General features: G+C 32.8%; 1 protein-coding gene across 1 annotated transcript in view; it reads right to left on the bottom strand.

Moving 5' to 3' along the window:
- Positions 1 to 246: 246 nt before the first annotated feature.
- LOC113552950 (rho GTPase-activating protein 7) overlaps positions 247 to 17277 on the bottom strand; it is a 102457-nt gene continuing 85426 nt past the window's right edge. The window contains 12 exon segments of the mRNA XM_026956008.1: positions 247 to 1256; positions 2406 to 2864; positions 3608 to 3759; positions 4183 to 4607; positions 5257 to 5568; positions 5724 to 5950; positions 6211 to 6280; positions 6352 to 6439; positions 6522 to 6725; positions 9147 to 9587; positions 12334 to 12476; positions 12564 to 12635. Coding sequence (XP_026811809.1) covers positions 1142 to 1256; positions 2406 to 2864; positions 3608 to 3759; positions 4183 to 4607; positions 5257 to 5568; positions 5724 to 5950; positions 6211 to 6280; positions 6352 to 6439; positions 6522 to 6725; positions 9147 to 9587; positions 12334 to 12476; positions 12564 to 12635 — 2708 coding nt within the window. The 3' untranslated portion in view covers positions 247 to 1141.

Raw genomic sequence — 17277 nt, 5'->3', positions numbered from 1 at the left:
AAAGTAAAATATTATAGAAATTTAAAAACGCATAATAATATTTCAAACATAAAATATGCGATTTTTTTTATAAACATAAGGTATAAGAGGCACCTTCTACGTAATAAAGCTATTAACAGACACAATACACAATAATAATAATACAAAGAAATAAAATAACGGTAAATTATATATTTTAAACGCTTAAAAATTAAGTAAAATTTCTATTATATTATAATGTGATGTGTTTTTTTCTCTTAATATATAAATCAACAATATATTATGGTCCCGTTGTCGATATTATGTTTTAACATTTTTAACAGTATTTTTTACAGTTTCTCTATATCGTTATTGGATTGTATTATATACTGCTGAGTGTAATAGTAATAAGTCAAATGGCGGTAAGTATATCGAATTATCTATTTGACGTCTGGATATTGATTATTAATAAAATAATATTGTCGTTGTACAATACAAATCATAACATCATAGGAACTTTTATTGGTACGCGAATTAATTTTTAAAATACAATCGAAAACTATACCCTGTTTTGATTGCTGTATTGCAGCTGTAGATACCGCAAGTTATGATGTCTCGCGTGAACGATATCAATTAAGTATTTATATATTATGTATTACGATAATAACACTATATCGATTATATTATAGTATCATTGCTTCAGTGTTTTTATTCGTAATCAAAAAAATTATTCATAGTAATAATAACAACAATTACGGATTCATTTGCAAAAAAAAAAACCGATACAAGTTTTGTGTTTTCTAGGAGGTCGGAAGGGGAGGGGTACGCGACTACGTACCCCGATCAGTCTACTGTTTTGTAACAACGCGGTCTGGCTTATATTATATTGTATACAGTTAGAACATTCAAAATAAAATAATGATAAAAATAATATTAATATAATAATACAATTATTGATACATATAAATATATAATATTTGAACGCGTGGAACGCGCCTATACTCGTTGTCCGATCGTATAGATAACTTTTTATTATGTACAATATTAAATTAGGTATATATTATTATTATATTGTGTCGATGCCGACGCGGAAATCGTTTACTGGAGAACGATTAATAATAATAATATAAATATAAAAAAAAAAAAAAACAAAACAAAACAAAAATAATAAATGGCGCCTGAATTATACTTTGCTCTCGGGACCGTCAGCAGAGTGTTCGAACGATTTTCGTATTGCGGACAAATATTTGGAAGTGATGTGTCCAAATATCTTGTTGTACCACTCGCACGTCCTGCCCCTGAAAAATGTTAACGATGCCGTTATTATATTTTATTTATCCGTGTTTCACGTAAATATTTGAGTATTTGAAAGGCTCTCGGTCTCAAATTAATTATTCGATTAACAATGTTATACACCGCGATAGTTTTTTAATCAAATAAAAAAAAAATTGTTGTGGTATGTATTATGTGTTCAGAATTTACTTTCGGAATAAGTCGTTGGTTAAAAAAAATTGCCTGCTTCCTCTACATACATAAATAATCAAAAAGTTTTGATTTTAAATTAGAAATTTTATCGTTATTTTGCCTAATACATTTTTTGGTAAAAAAACTTAAGACCAAAGCAGTCGGCAGACTACCTATAGTAGTTCTAAAACTGTAATATATTATTGTATGACAAATATTTTAAATTGGCATATCTACTGAGAAAAAATATAACTACTTATTTAAATATTTATAGATAGCACATATTTATTACTGTTGTAAGACATTTGAATGTTTTCATACTGACAACATCAATATGGTTTCATACATAATGAATAAAATATGCAAATATCTTAGCTGTCCTGCGCTATAGGTAACAATATTTGATAAGGAAAACATTTAAGACCATCGAATTTATACAACCTTGTAAATCACATATAGTTATGTACGCCGCGATTAAAAATAAAAGACATATACGCACAACATTATTTATGTGTACTAGTATATTTATCACAATACTGATAAGTTATCGGAATAAGCGTCATATCAATTTGCCTACATTTTTCTCTTAAAATTTGAGTTCCAGTTATAATTTTCCAAAAATTTAATGGATTAAATAAATTTTATGCAGATCATTTTATTTTTTTTTAACGAAAACGCGTCTATCTTCGGTTTGTTGTGTAGAAGAAGCTCGTATGGAAAAAAACAAATTACTCAAGTATTTGATTTTAATAGATAATAATTTACTTTTGAATTGTTCAATTTCAACTAAACCTCATAATACAGCGAATTAAATATATTTTCAACTTTATCGATATAACGGACAAATTATGTAAAAAAAAAAAAAAAAACTCCAATCGGTGTGGACATACTTGAATATATTTATATTATTCCTATCAATACGAGTAAGTGTACCTAAGAGAATATCGAGATTCTTAAAAGCTGTTAACCGAAAACACACTCACTTTGTGTCGACTCGGGACAAATGCAGTACCCGGGACCGGCCCGAACCGCACGGTTCGATCAGGTACCGGGAGGCGAGCACGATGCCGCGGACCGCGCCCGCCGCCGGCTGCTTGGCGTCCGGGTGTTCGACGGACGTTTCAACGACCGCGCAACCTCCCCGGTTCAGGTCGGTCCGCCACGATCTGGCCACGCAATAGTCTTTGGCCGGGTGTGGGGACATTGCCGCGTCCGTGTACTGGTACAGGTCGGCGCGCGCGTCCATTTTGGCCACCACCCTGGCCGACAACAGGTCCGCGTCCCACACGTGTCGCTCCCACAGTATCCGGGCGAGCACTTCGGCTGGCGGCGCCTCCACTTCCGTGCACACCCGCCACAGCCGCAATGGGTGTCCGTCGCCGACCTTCTTGTACGATATGTCGACGTTCTCGAAACTGCCCACGGCTATCCATCCCCTGTTCCTGAAAACACACGGACCGCGTACATTAATTATTATTTTTATTATTGATATATTTTGGAGGTCCCGTTTTTTGAAGGATCCCAGACCACCTTAGCCCCGCTCCCTTAATAATCCGTCACTGAATACCGCGTCATATGACACTATTTATGATTCACCTTAGGCTGTTTTCAATGTACATTTTGAATGATATTATTTTTTAATTGCGACCATAATTATTATAATAATATGCCAATGTATTATAAATTATGGCCACCCGAAAGGTTTTGTGGATATTATCGGTTCTATTGATGTTTTTAAAGCGGCGAAGAGGTGACCGAGTCTTATAGTAAATAATATTTATTTGTTTAAAATTTTAAAATTATTTTTGAAAAAAAATGTGTGGTGGTCTTAATATTTGCACAATCAAAATTTGTTCTATTTCTTATTAGAATTTGAAGTTTAGACTTTAAATAAATAAATAGTTTATAGTATTATATTATTACTTAAAAGTTATATTATTCGTTTGAGTATTTGGGGTATACAAAACCTACGATAGAATTGGATGTGTATTATATTGTAAAAAGAAAAATTCGAAAAAGTTAATTTAAACTTTTTGAGTGTTCACTATAGGATTGCATATCTATGTATAAAAGTCACTATAGAGATGTTTTTTTTTATTGGCATATCGATTTCGGTTATTAAAATGTATATATTATCATGGACAACCAATTAGATTTATGAATAAAGAATATACTTCTTGCTTACTTGTCTTTGGCTTCTTTAAGCAACGCTGACGTACACGCGTTCAAGTATCCTCTCCAGTCGTGACCCATTTCCGCACCGAGCTCTTCTAGACTTATTGGTATGCTCTCGTCCATATAGCTAAAGTGACACTGGCTCATAACGTCCTCTGACATCTGTTTAGGGAACGAAAACCATAACTGGTTAATAAATTATAGTTAATCGAGCGCGAAATTCGATAGGACGACGAGGTCGGTCTTCGTTGATACGACACGTGTGGGCTGTATATCGATTTCGTATACCGTTTATAATAAAAATGACAGATTTATTATTATAGGTATGGAATTTATCAGTCACGGAACACATAAACACCTATACCGGCTATATCTTTATGGTGGATGGAATGGGATTTTTTTGGGCCAAACGGTTACTATGGTTATAGTTTAGGTTAGGTATTTGACACGAATGGCCGATCTGTGAATAAAAAGGTCGATTGAGGAAAGACATGTCGGGTCCGTCGCGTGTTCATCACGCATAAATAAACTGCCACGTGATGAGTATATATTATTAATATACGATAAAAAGTGTGCAAAACGTACGGCGAACAGTTGACGGTAGTGCTTGATGAGGAACAGCAAGCAGTCGTGCGCCGCCTTGTTCTGTCCCAGCTGCTTGGAATCGGGTAGACCTACGGCGGAGGCGGAGGTTGCCGACGACTGATGGTGGTTCCGGCGTGGCGACACGGACGACGAACGGTTGTGCGACGTGACCGGGCTGGACGGCGTCGATCCGCCGGCGGATCCACCGTGCGGATGCGACGACGACCAGGCGCTGCCGTTGCCGAGGTGGAATAGTGACGGGGCCAGACAGACGGCCAGGTTGCTGGCGGACATTTGATTTACGTTGCTTCTGGACGACACTTGGCACAGAAAGTCGAGCAGGGCGAACAGGGCTTCGCGGTGTTCGTCGGGTAATAGCAGCACCGTGTAGTGGACCGCTTCCTTTTGCAAGTACACCGGAACGTCTGTTAAGGCATATCACGCGAGTACACACTTTAGTTTGTATAATAGTATAAAAGGCACGTTAATCTCTTACGGATTATTTTAAGTTATCAGTTTTTGGAAGTCTGAAGACACCGCAAAATATTATCCCTATAGGTGTATTTAAATATATAGAGTACTGAATCAAAACTGAGCTTTCGATTCGTTTATCACAGTCCCTCACGAGTAAGGTACTAATAATATAAGTACTATTATTACACTTTCCGTCCAGGATGGAATTAGTTTAATTTCAAAGTGTCACGAATAAGGAATGACATAATATTATATACAACAATACAAGTAGATACTTATGTGAATCTTAGCACTTAATGGGTGTACACTATACGGACTGATTTTTTTTTTAGCGTAAAACACGTACGTTTTTTCTTAATTATTTAAAAATGTTTTTCATCCAATTTGAATTCATTAAAAATTAATAGTTTTATCATTATTATTTATTTTTAAGCATTTAATATTAGAAACGACAACATAAAATTTTAATATTTTATTCCGAAGCGGAATATATTTTAGAGTATTTATAGAAATCAAATTTCAGATAAGCAGAGTTTAAATTTTAGACGATGGAATGAAGTTGCATAAAATATAATCCTGTGTACTAACTATAGTACTCACGTTGAAAAATTGCGATGAAACTTTCGGAGAGTTTGTTGGTAAGCAAGGCCTCCGGTAACTCACGGAAGTATTGCTTCACCATGTCAGCCACATCGTAGGCCTGATGGTTTTCGAATTTCAGGTCGTCCGGATCGGCTTCAGCCAGTTGCTTTAATCGTTGTATTCGGGATTTAACGCCGGGTTTCCGGAACAACCCCACGTGGTCAAGAGCGTTGTCTTCGAGCCACTGAAAAGCGGACTGGACGAACGGTGGCAGTGAGGAACCGTATTTTTGAACATTGGCTATCAGTGGAACTCCAAAAACTGTTTTGTCTAAAACAAATAATAGATAATTATGACAATAATAATAAAAAAATTATTTCTTTAAATTAAAATTTATTAATTTTAATAATTTCATACAGAATTTGATATTTTGTTTTGTTTCATTGTGTGTTACGCCATCGCATTTTTATAGTATATTTACGTACCTTTGGGATCGGGCATTTTGGTTTTGCGCATAAACTTGGGTAGTTCCCAGTTCCATCCTGTTCTGTGCGTCGGACAATACCGCTCCATGATGGCGGTCAGCTTGAGAAGAGCGAACTTCCGTAACACCAACAGTTGACCAACCGTGAGTGACCCGACCATTTGTCCGGCCACGGCATTCGGTCGATTCTTGGTCTTTTGAAAACTATGCCACCGTACAACTGACCCTCTGTAAATTATAAATCGTTATAAGACGTTAAAAAAAATATATTATATATATGTGTCTAAAAAAATTGTAACATTTTTATTTTTGGGAAATTAAATATTAAAATGTTTTAAAACAATACACTTGTCATGTATATCGATATAACCGACACAACGTGCAGAATGTTTAACTAAAAAGTGATGTTGATCTCTTCTTGTGTAAATATTGTGATGATATATATGTTATATTATAAAATAAGCGCGACATTTAATTATAATATTTACTTTGATTTGATGGTTAGTTCTTGATCGCTGTCTTGCACTGCGCTTGAAACCGAATCCACGCTGTCGTTGTCTAGAAAATAATTAACGTAATGTTATTGAAATGAGCACAACGTTTTAAATTATCATTTATTCTGATATTACATTTGTTTTTGTATGTGCGGCTGTCTTGACTGCCGTTGGGAGATGAAAAGTCGTTACTCCCGTCAAAGGCCATGAAATCCAACAATGGCTATACACAGAAAAAAATCGACGTGATAACATAATCGTCAATATATATGTTTATACATAGAAATATTCAATCGAATTATTACCTTGGTGTTATTGCTGTTAGCATCTGTGTACTCGTTTCTCCACGAAAGTTCTGAATCGGAATATGCCAACGAGTCCAGCGACTCGGGTTTCGCCAAGAACCGTTTGGACTTAATGTGGTCGTCGGTAATCGGCGAATCTGGCGGTGTCACGTCTACACAGTTAAGTTCCTTCATCCGTTGTTGCATCGAAGCCATGTCTATGATCTGTTGTAGTAGGAAAAAATCGATAGATTAAAACACGTTGAGACGCAGTCTTTTGTTAAAATTAAAGTGCCGGAGATAATATCATATAAATATAAAAATAATATTATAATAAAATCCTTGTACGGTTAAAATATATATTTTAAAATATTATAATATAAGGCATATTATATGAGTAGTAATAATGTTATGTAAGCGTAAGTTAATAAAAAAAAAAAATCAGCCTATTCGAAAGTATGAGGTACGAAGCTGTTAAAAGAAAACAAATTACAGAATACATTTCCACATAGATATTATTCATAGATAAGCACGTGTATTATAGACATGCTTGGTATATTTTTTTTTATATCACTTCTGTGAAATTATTGTGTATCATATTATTATTGATTATTTAAATTAAATTTTTTATTTTTAACATTCAAGTTTTCTTGAGAATTCACACTTTTTTTTAGAAATTATGTTAACTATTACAAAATTTAAATAATATGTATACAAAAATATTCGATTCTCAACCCATAGTTAGGTACCGTCATCGTATTGCTATCAGTTGGCAAGAATTCATGGCATAGGTTAATGATTAATGGCATAATATGCGTATAAACGGTGAATTATTATATTATTTTTTAAGTTAATATTTTTGAATGCACTACAAATAAATGCAGGTACAAAACTACAAATCACTTGTTAGTTGTTTCATACCACCATCGAAGTATTTTATGGTTTTTATAATCAAATTTCAAAATAGCTATATCGTTTTCCCTAAAAAAACTATAATTGGTGTATATCAAAATATAAGCATTAATGCTTTCGTAACAAATCGTATTCAACTTATTCAAGTAATTAAGAGTTTAAAGCATTTAATAATATTGTTTTTATGGCCGAGTTGCATTCGTTATAATTTAACGCGTTGATATTTTATTAATACGAGGCAATACATTAAAATTAGAAATCTCGGGCTCAAGGACATCTGGTTTTTGGAAATAATCGAACAACGAGGAATTAAACAAATACATTGATGTAAATAAATGACGATTTAATGAGTCTATTATATAGGTATATTATTATTGTACTAAAGTCTAAACGCTACAATAATTTATTTTAATACTAAAGTAATAAATGTTTTTGTAATTCCAGTGTATACTTGGTTCGTAAGTTATAGGTACACAATCATGATAATTATTCTCATTGGAATATATTTTTTTAAATTTCCTGACGGATATTCGTGTAACAGTAACCTTTTACTATACAGCTCTTCCGTCATATTGTTTATATAGATCCTGCTGTGCGTACACGAGAACAATATTTGGGAGAAATTCATATTATAATTTATGGTAAAACATTTTTTACGACCTTAATATTTAACCATTTACTACTTTATTTTTGATAACCTTATTATATTATTTACATTTTATGTTGGTTATTTTACGAACCTATTTATAAAACAAATTCTATAACAGTTGTATTCTTGTATTATATGTATTTATTTTATTCCCATTGAGATTTTAAACATGGTATAATACGATCAAAACAAATGTTCAAATTGTTAATTAAAATCATTATAAATGTTTTTTCTTTTAATGGCTTCTTCTGTAAAATGTCATAAAAGATAAAATGAATACAATTTTAATTTTAAAAGGGTCACAATAGTTTTGTATTCATCATTATTATATTATAACTATTTGAAATTGGAATTTTACTACAATATTTTTTAACGATTATTTTTTAAAATGTATACAAGCCACGTAGCATACTAATATTGTCATTTCAAACATCTCGTCCAAATTTAAAATTATTATTGTTGCTTAGTATAGTAAAATTTAACAATAAGTCATTATAACAGGTCAACTACAACTATATTTTTTTAAACTTTAAATCAGGTGTATTAGGTACAATGTGTATAGACTTCTAAATACATCTTAGCTTAATCAACTTGTTTTTGTGTGTTTACATGAGAATAATTAAAGAAAATCAAAGTCGCTGGACCGTGTATACAAAAACAAAAAAATCATCACAAATACGATAAATTTATAAAGACTACGATAAAAGAAAATATATGAAATGTATACCTAATTAGTAATTAATAACCTAATAAGAAAACATCATTAAATAATAAAAATATCGTAACAATAGTATAAATCCGTCTTTTTAAAGAAATATTTACAAAACTGTAAATTCGTCAAGACGACTTATTATTGTGTGTGTTTGCTAAAGCTGTTAATAATATATCATCAGTAATTATTCTGCGTCTGCTCGTAAGTATATTTTCAGTGCGTGGTCAAAAGAGGCTGGATCATATTTTGTCGAAACCACAAAATCTGACAAGATCCCTTTTGACTACACACCTTATTGTATATACTCGTAGGTACAAGTTAGGTATATTATATTACACTTTTATGTACATAATTTATAGTACTTTGTACAAACCTGCGGTGAACCGATGACCACGCCGTCGCGGTTGCGTTGTTTTCGACGTCTTGTCTTCAGGCTCTCCACTCGCCGTAGGATGGCTTTTGCCCCATCTCTGATCCGCTCGCTACCCGACCGCCGGAATCGCGAGATAAGTGCCGCGTCCGATGCATCGGCCGCTACCGCCGCCGTCTGCAGCTGCTCGGCCAATTGCAGTTGTGGCATCGTGTTACTTCCAAACTTGCCTCCACAACCCTGCTGCGATAGTTTGAGGTCGTGGTTTTGCTGCTGCTGGTTTCAGATAGATGGTGTTCGACAGGGCGACGACGGTTGCAGTTGCTGCTGCAGCATCATTGCCGTGTTGACGATGTCGTCTACTCGGGACCACCTCCTTGACTCTCTCTGGAACGTCCAGTTTTCGCTCAGTGCGCATTCCCCCTCGGAGTCCGAGTCATCGCCCTGTGAACACACGACACGTCGTTAATACAATTATGATATTATTAAATTTTGATAATGGTCTTGTACCGGCCGTCGGGTTGAATAAACATAGTTGCTTAAGATTTAATGAACCAATAGTGAGGTAATAGTAATGGTTCCTTAAACATGCTTTAGTGGTCCATGATTAAAGTATAAGTTATTAGTTAATGAATAATTTATTCATGTAATTCGACATTAGTAAGTTAGTAAGTAAGTAAATAGGTACCTCTGAGTATATAGTTTTCGACGCGCGACTTTTCGCGTAGCTCTGAGTATAATAGTACAGGTGAATTTTAGGTCTAAAGGCCTCAAGTATAGTAATTTGTTAATAAAAAAAGATATTAAACTATATATTTTTTTATTTTACACAACCTAGCTAAATAGTTAATAACTAATATGTATTTTATATTATGATTTTATTATAATGTGTTTAGTAAAAATAAAAAAAATGACAGTCACTGATTTATTGTAAAATAAATAATATTGGCTATGATAGGTAGAGAATAAGAATTTTAGATAAGTTGAATTTCAGAAAAGGAATAATGATAATTTAAAAAAAACATTAGTGAGAGATTAAAATATAGTGATGATGATCAATACAAAATAATAAATTATTTAAAATCATAAAATATAGCTTCAACGAAGTGAACAATACATCAAAGAGGGGTGAGGATGAATTAATAAAAAATAAAATAAAGCACTATTACACATGAATTCGACTAAGTGGGTTTAAGTTTTTGAGACGTTTTTGTTGGAAAAATATAGAAATGTATGCGGTAAAATTTATAAAAGATAATAATAAATACTCAATATCTTTGTATTTAATATAATAGCTACCTATTGATTATTTTAATCGATGGCTCTGTATTTTTTCCGTCAGTACTCAGTGTGATTCATGTGGATTAAGTAAGCCTTAAGTTATTAAGTTATTAAGTTAAGCATGATAGTTAATCCAGTCTGGATATTTTTATAGAGTTATATATATTAAAGATATAATTTACCTATAAATATATCTATACACATACACACATATATATAAGGTATATTAACTAATAAGGTACTGCTTAGGACGTTTCTTTTTTTAGGAGGTATCTTTTTTTTAGTTAATATCGATTAACGATTATTACATAAATGATTTCAGCCTTCAGGCTAAGAAATAGTTAGAAATGTATACTGGTGTGGAAACATGGTGACGTTTGTACCAAATTTGGCGCAAAATACAATACTAAAATGGTTTTTACTATTTTTATTGGCACTGCACCAACTATAATCGACACATAATAGTGATGGTGCCAAAATATGTTGCACATAAATCGACACTAGGACTTAGCTGCAAAATTTATCGGGGCGGTAGTATTTTATTACGAATACTACGATAGAAATAAGGAATGTCCCCTAAAATATCGTGATTGTAGGTAAAGAAAATAAATAAACTTTAATAGTGTTTCCAAATATTTTAAATATCTATGCAGGATGACCCACTATACTACTAGATACTTCTTTTTTCGTGCAAAAAACCTATAAAATATATAGATAAACTATTATTTAATCTCTTATCGATTAATACGATAAAAAAAATATATACACCAACTTAATAATATAAAACTCAAACTAACTTAACTTCCTTATTAACAGTAGAGACCCCCTTCTCCCAACATTTTTAAAAGTAGAAACATTTTAATGGTGAATAAAGTTTATTAGCTAAAATAATTTTCAGTGTTTATATTTGAAAAAAATGTTGGACACCCCCTCAAATTTGTTTTCAGTTACGACCTTGAATGTATGTATTATCATTGATTTAAATCAATGATATTATATTATTACGGACATATGTTTGATAATATTATTGTATCTGAGTACAAACAATACGGGCTGTGCTTCATTGCTTTGATTGTATAACAGTGACAACGAGCTTAATAAGTGTTAGCCCAATGTCGAACTGTTTCAGTTTATTTGTTTTAATAAATTACTGCAGTAGTTGAGATGAGTCTGAATATTTCAATGTATTTTCTTCAAGGTTATTGTTATTTTTGTTAACGATTTGCGTAGTAATATGTGGTTGTAAATGGAAAGTACCTAGATCTACGTAAAAAAAGTGTTTTGTTTTTTCTTACGTCTGAGGGCGATGGAAATTTTGTCATAAGCAGGAAAAATGTTTTTTGAAATAAACCTCAGGGAAGCTGTGATTGTGAGAAATACAATATTTTGGATTACTTTATTAAGTGATGAACCACAATTCGATAGGCAACAAGAGGATATTGCAGGTTAGGCTGATGTATAGAATATGAACGATTTTATGGATAGCTGTAGGATGTTGGATGTTGGTCTTAGTTAGAATTGGCTGAGTATGGTTTAGTATTAGCTTGTGCACTTGCACTAACCGAGGACGAAATATATGTAATTTAATTATATTTTTTTAGAGACTGGACCGTTACTGAAATAAACATAACAATATTATTCTACCATATGTAGTAGTGTTAGAATATGACCGTACACAGCTGCAGCTTGTGTGTTTGATTATTTATGCATTTCATTTTGTTATAAATAAATAGTACAACACGTTTCGCATGTTTTATCTCCACATTCGACATAATATGTAATGTTATGGCGTCAGTTTTAATTAAAACAACTACGTGAGCATTTCTAATCGATCAAAAATTGTATAATATAAAACGAACCGATCAATATAACCCAAAAAAAAATAATAATGTATAGGTAGTATACTCACTGCGTGTTTTGGCGCAAAATCTAATTTCATGTTTGCGCAGCGGTTTAAGGCGTGCAGTCTTCTGAACAACGATTGCAAAGAGTCTAGGTCTAGAAAAGGATGGTCCTTTTGCACGCCGTTCACGTCTATGGGAAATTGCAAATCTAGTGAAAAGAATAAAAAACGTCATGAAAAATTTGGAAAATCGAATTTTCCATCGCAACTGTTACATAGGTAATAATATTATTCACCTTCATACATTTGCGCGTACTGTGGAAATCCAGCGGCTCTTAGCCATTTACACGCTTCTTTTGCTTCTATTTCTGTAACAAAAAACAACGAAACTACTTTTTATTACGGTTCGAAGGTGATTTCATAAAACGATAATAATATCAAACATGTTATAATATTATATAAATTAGGTAAAATATAACAATCCCCATTACGATAAAAAACAAATTCGACGGCGGCGATTGATATGTAATATACAGCTGCTGCATATTATGTTATATACTTATATGTAATGCATACCTACATAATAATTATCAAAAACCAAACGACGCACAAGCGATCACGATGTTAAAGTACTCATTCGTCGACTAAATAATAATAATCATTAATCATAAATCATAATAAATAACTATACATTATCGGGCGGGTGCAAGGCAATGTGTAAACAGCGCGTTGTGAAGTAGACATTTTTATCGACTGGGTTTGTCGCATAGTTCGGGAAAATATGTTTATGTGGCTAATGGCCATGAAACGATTTCGTATACATGCGATTAATAAATAATAACAATTTTAATAATAATAATAATAATAATAACAAAACGGTATATTATACGGCAATATTATAATATTGTGTACATCGATCTACGCGTACCGTAATAAAATAATAAAAGTATTATAATATATTGTATACCTAATACTATACGCTGTAAACACAACAAACGCGATAAATCGGGGTCATGTGCTTCCGAAACCGAACCTTCGCCGGCGAAGAGATGCCACCGCGGTTCGCTATTGTCGATTGTCAAGGACGATGATCTATGGATCGATACACCGCTTGCTACAGGTATTGAGAACCATGTGCACAACCGTGTTACGTCTAAGTCGATAGATTTTTGACGCGATGTGACCTATATATTAAAATAATATAATATAATTCGATCCGCTCAGTGTTGAGATTTTTTCCACGAGATTCGCGGTCCACGGCGTATTATTGATTGTTTTAATAATCATTATAGATTAATGTTACTAGCTCACACGCAAAAATCGTATAAATCGTGGCGTGACATGATCACGAGGAGAGATGTATTGACATAGAGGATTCGTAACTGACTGTTTTCCCTGGTAAAAAAATCTATTTTCATTCTAATTAATTATTCTTAATTACCAAATTACAGATTGTAAAACCGGTTTAGATACCTCATCACCTTGCCTCCTATACATTCTACTAAAATATTTTAACAAATTTAGATTTACACTTATCAACATATTTTGACATAAATTAGGCTATTTCCAGATAAATAGATGAAACGAGTTGTTCGTCTTTTGTGGAATCTAAAATAAGTATATTAAAACATTAAATCCAATTTAAAATCGATATCGCATCGTTGAATTATTGTTGGCATGAGTGGTATGTCGGTATGAATACATTTTAGTTATATTTAGTCCATAAATAAATAAAGTATTATTTAGTTTAAATATTTCTTATATAAACTCCTAATAAACGACGCGTTTTTAATCCCGACCCTAAAGGAATCGCGATACCGAAATTCAATAGTAACAAATATTTAATATTATCTATTGTTTTGAGTTACTGCAATAATTTGATTTCTGCAACTGGACGCGATAATTGTATGTAGCAACAACCGTCGCAATCGAATGTATATAATATAAATTAATATTAAAGTGTTCGGGCGAAAAATATTTTTTAATAAGTATAAATCAATTTACTAGGTACGTATCTCGTTTGAAGATCAAAAACTCGTGATGAAGGTAACACATAACAATGCAAATATATGTAATGGATTCAGGAGGGTCGTGGCGTGTCAGTTCAACACCAGTGAACGGAAACGTATTTTATTCGCATGATTGTGAACGGTACAATCGACCGGCCCACTTGATATAATAATATCATGTGTATAGTATAGTATATTATACTATATAATATAGTAAGTCACGAATTAATATAAAATATATTATTATGATATTAGACATAATATAATATTGTTGTACAAATAGGTAACCTTATGTCATTTCAATTGCGTCGCGCAGAATTTTCATTATTGTTGTCGGGGCTTATTATTTCTTGGTTTAACGTAAGTACTATAGACTTATAGACATAAGGCTATAAAATGGCATAATATTTAGAATGTAATAATTATTTGATTTATTATCAGGGAATTTTCAGTTTCTCTGTATTCCGTAGGGATATAGCCCACCTCATATAAGCGTCAAATTTTTTTTAAATAAAAATACGATATTTATGATTTTGAACTTTCACGAATGAAAAGCTAAAAATTAACGATTTCTAAATAAAAAACATATATTCATAAAGACCCACTACATAATTATAAACATTATAAATTTATAAAATACAATATACTGTTTAAGCGTTAAACCGAAACTTATTGTTTTTGACATCATACTTAATGTAAATATATTAACTATTCCGCATTGTAATTATTCACTAAAATTACATTTGCTGAACATACAAAGAATAGCAGGCACCACGTCATCACATCAACTAAGTGTACTATTGAAATATTGAAATTACATTATAATAATAATGTAGGTTAGGTTATACGTAAAACACTAGTAAGAAATATTTTCAATTTGAGTTGTAGAGTAAAAGACAAGATAAAAAGTTTTTATTTTCTCGTGAATTTAAAAAAAGAATTTACCTGTTATTGATTTTCAATAACGTTACCCATTTCCTGGATTTTTATTTGACATTTTCAATATACCGTCAGAATCGTTTTTTGAAAATTGTATAAATCTTTATTGGTGGAATGGTACATTGGCATACCTAGGAACTTCAATAATAACATAACATAATATTATATTCTGTATTTGAATATTTTCGACCTTTTCGCAACTAGCTGTAGAGAACAGAAAAACATCAAAAATCGACATTTTCATACTATCCGAATAGCGTTCTTGACTTCTGCATACTTCTAAGTACAACGAGAAAATTCGATAAATTGTGTTATAGAATACGTTTGTTCTTTAACTTCTTTTCCTGTCGTTTCTTTGCGATCCTTATAAATGAATTTTTTCCATTCGTCGTAAGTCGTGTACTATAGTCATAACCGACCGTAAACGTATAATAAAGTTTATGACAAAAACAATAATATAATACGATGTTATATCACGACAATAATGAGACAATCATTTTACATTTTTACGAGACAATGGAGACACGACGGCCGACGACGAAGACTACGAAGAGACGAGACGGGTGAAACTAAATTCGCGGGCTGCGGTAGACCACCGGCCGGTTTCATAATATTCTTTCGGTCTGTCGGACAGTAGGTGCGGAAATTTCTACGTATGCCGCCTCGGGGCTATAAAATATGACACCATAGAGTAATAGTCTTACTCTATGTACGAGTATGTGTCGCATAAAGTATACTGACCTAAAGATAATGATATTTATTGTGTACAGGTATACGTATTGTGTCCGGCGAGGGATTTTTTTCAATTCTTATTTCGTAAACCTATTGATCGCGCTTCACGTCCTTGTACACGACATATATTATTAAAATACAATAAAATGATATTCACGCGCGCCAATAACCAAGACAAAGGTGATATTACTATATTTTTGACTTGATGTTGCATAATATTATAATATACTATATCAAAGGTTCTCAATCTGAGGGGAGGGTACCCGCTTTAGGGGGGAGGCATGACAACATTTCAGAAGAAGCGTGAAAATGTTTAATAGTTTGCTTTTCGTGCACGTAATAAGAACATTTTGCTAATTAATATAGGGGACCCTCGCCCCCTTAAATTATAGTAAAACTAGTACAAGAGATCTCATAGAGCCTCAAAAGTTTGAGAACCAATATTATTATATACTTAATGGCGCAACTAGTTTTATATTTTATTTAAATCATAAGTTTTTTTTTTGAGATAAGAGGCTAGATATTTTTAGGTTAGATACTGTTGACCACTAGGTATACACGATCTCCGATGTTGGTATTTAATAATTAATAATTTATTTAAACAAAAACCTCGCTGATAACTAAGAATTGTATTTATTATTTCAAATTATTATTATTAACTTTGTTTACTTGCCGGTTTCGGCGACGAAGGGAGACCAGTTTCTTAACAATTCCATTGGATGGTATTATTACATAATGAGTTCCTTGTATATCAGCTATCATGGCTCATTATTTCACGCGCCCGTCATTGATCATCACGCAATATTAATATGTATACACTGCTTATATACGAGTTTATACAATACAGTTCATACATTATAGCATTACATACATTTATCTTCAATAACACGCGTTGACTTTGTCTGACTGTCTCACGCGCTACGTGCGCCGACGGATAGATCATTGTGATGGGTTTTGTCTTCCGTTTGGGAGACCCGCGGCCCGCGCAGAGGATTATTATTTTTCTCGTAACTTGCTCTCGTGGTGAAAGTCCTCGCAAAATCCAACATAATATTACACACAAACACCACGTATACACTATACATACATACTATAGGTAATCGTGTTTGATATCAATATAATACGAGCTCATCGTTGACGTATATGACGTATGGACGCGCGTAGGCGCGTATTCACTTTCGGCACGCACTTCGTATAGTAATTATAATATTAAACGAATTTCTGCACCGGCGATACGGTTTACGCGGTGTCTATAAATACTAGCTAGGTATATTATGGGTTACGGCATACCCGATTAAATTTCACGAATGCATGGCAAGCCATCGATCGG

The sequence above is a fragment of the Rhopalosiphum maidis genome, chromosome 2, assembly GCF_003676215.2.
Source record: "Rhopalosiphum maidis isolate BTI-1 chromosome 2, ASM367621v3, whole genome shotgun sequence".
In the NCBI taxonomy this organism is placed as follows: domain Eukaryota; kingdom Metazoa; phylum Arthropoda; class Insecta; order Hemiptera; family Aphididae; genus Rhopalosiphum; species Rhopalosiphum maidis.
Note: the sequence above shows the minus strand (reverse complement) of the source record. Positions and strands in the feature narration are given on the sequence as shown.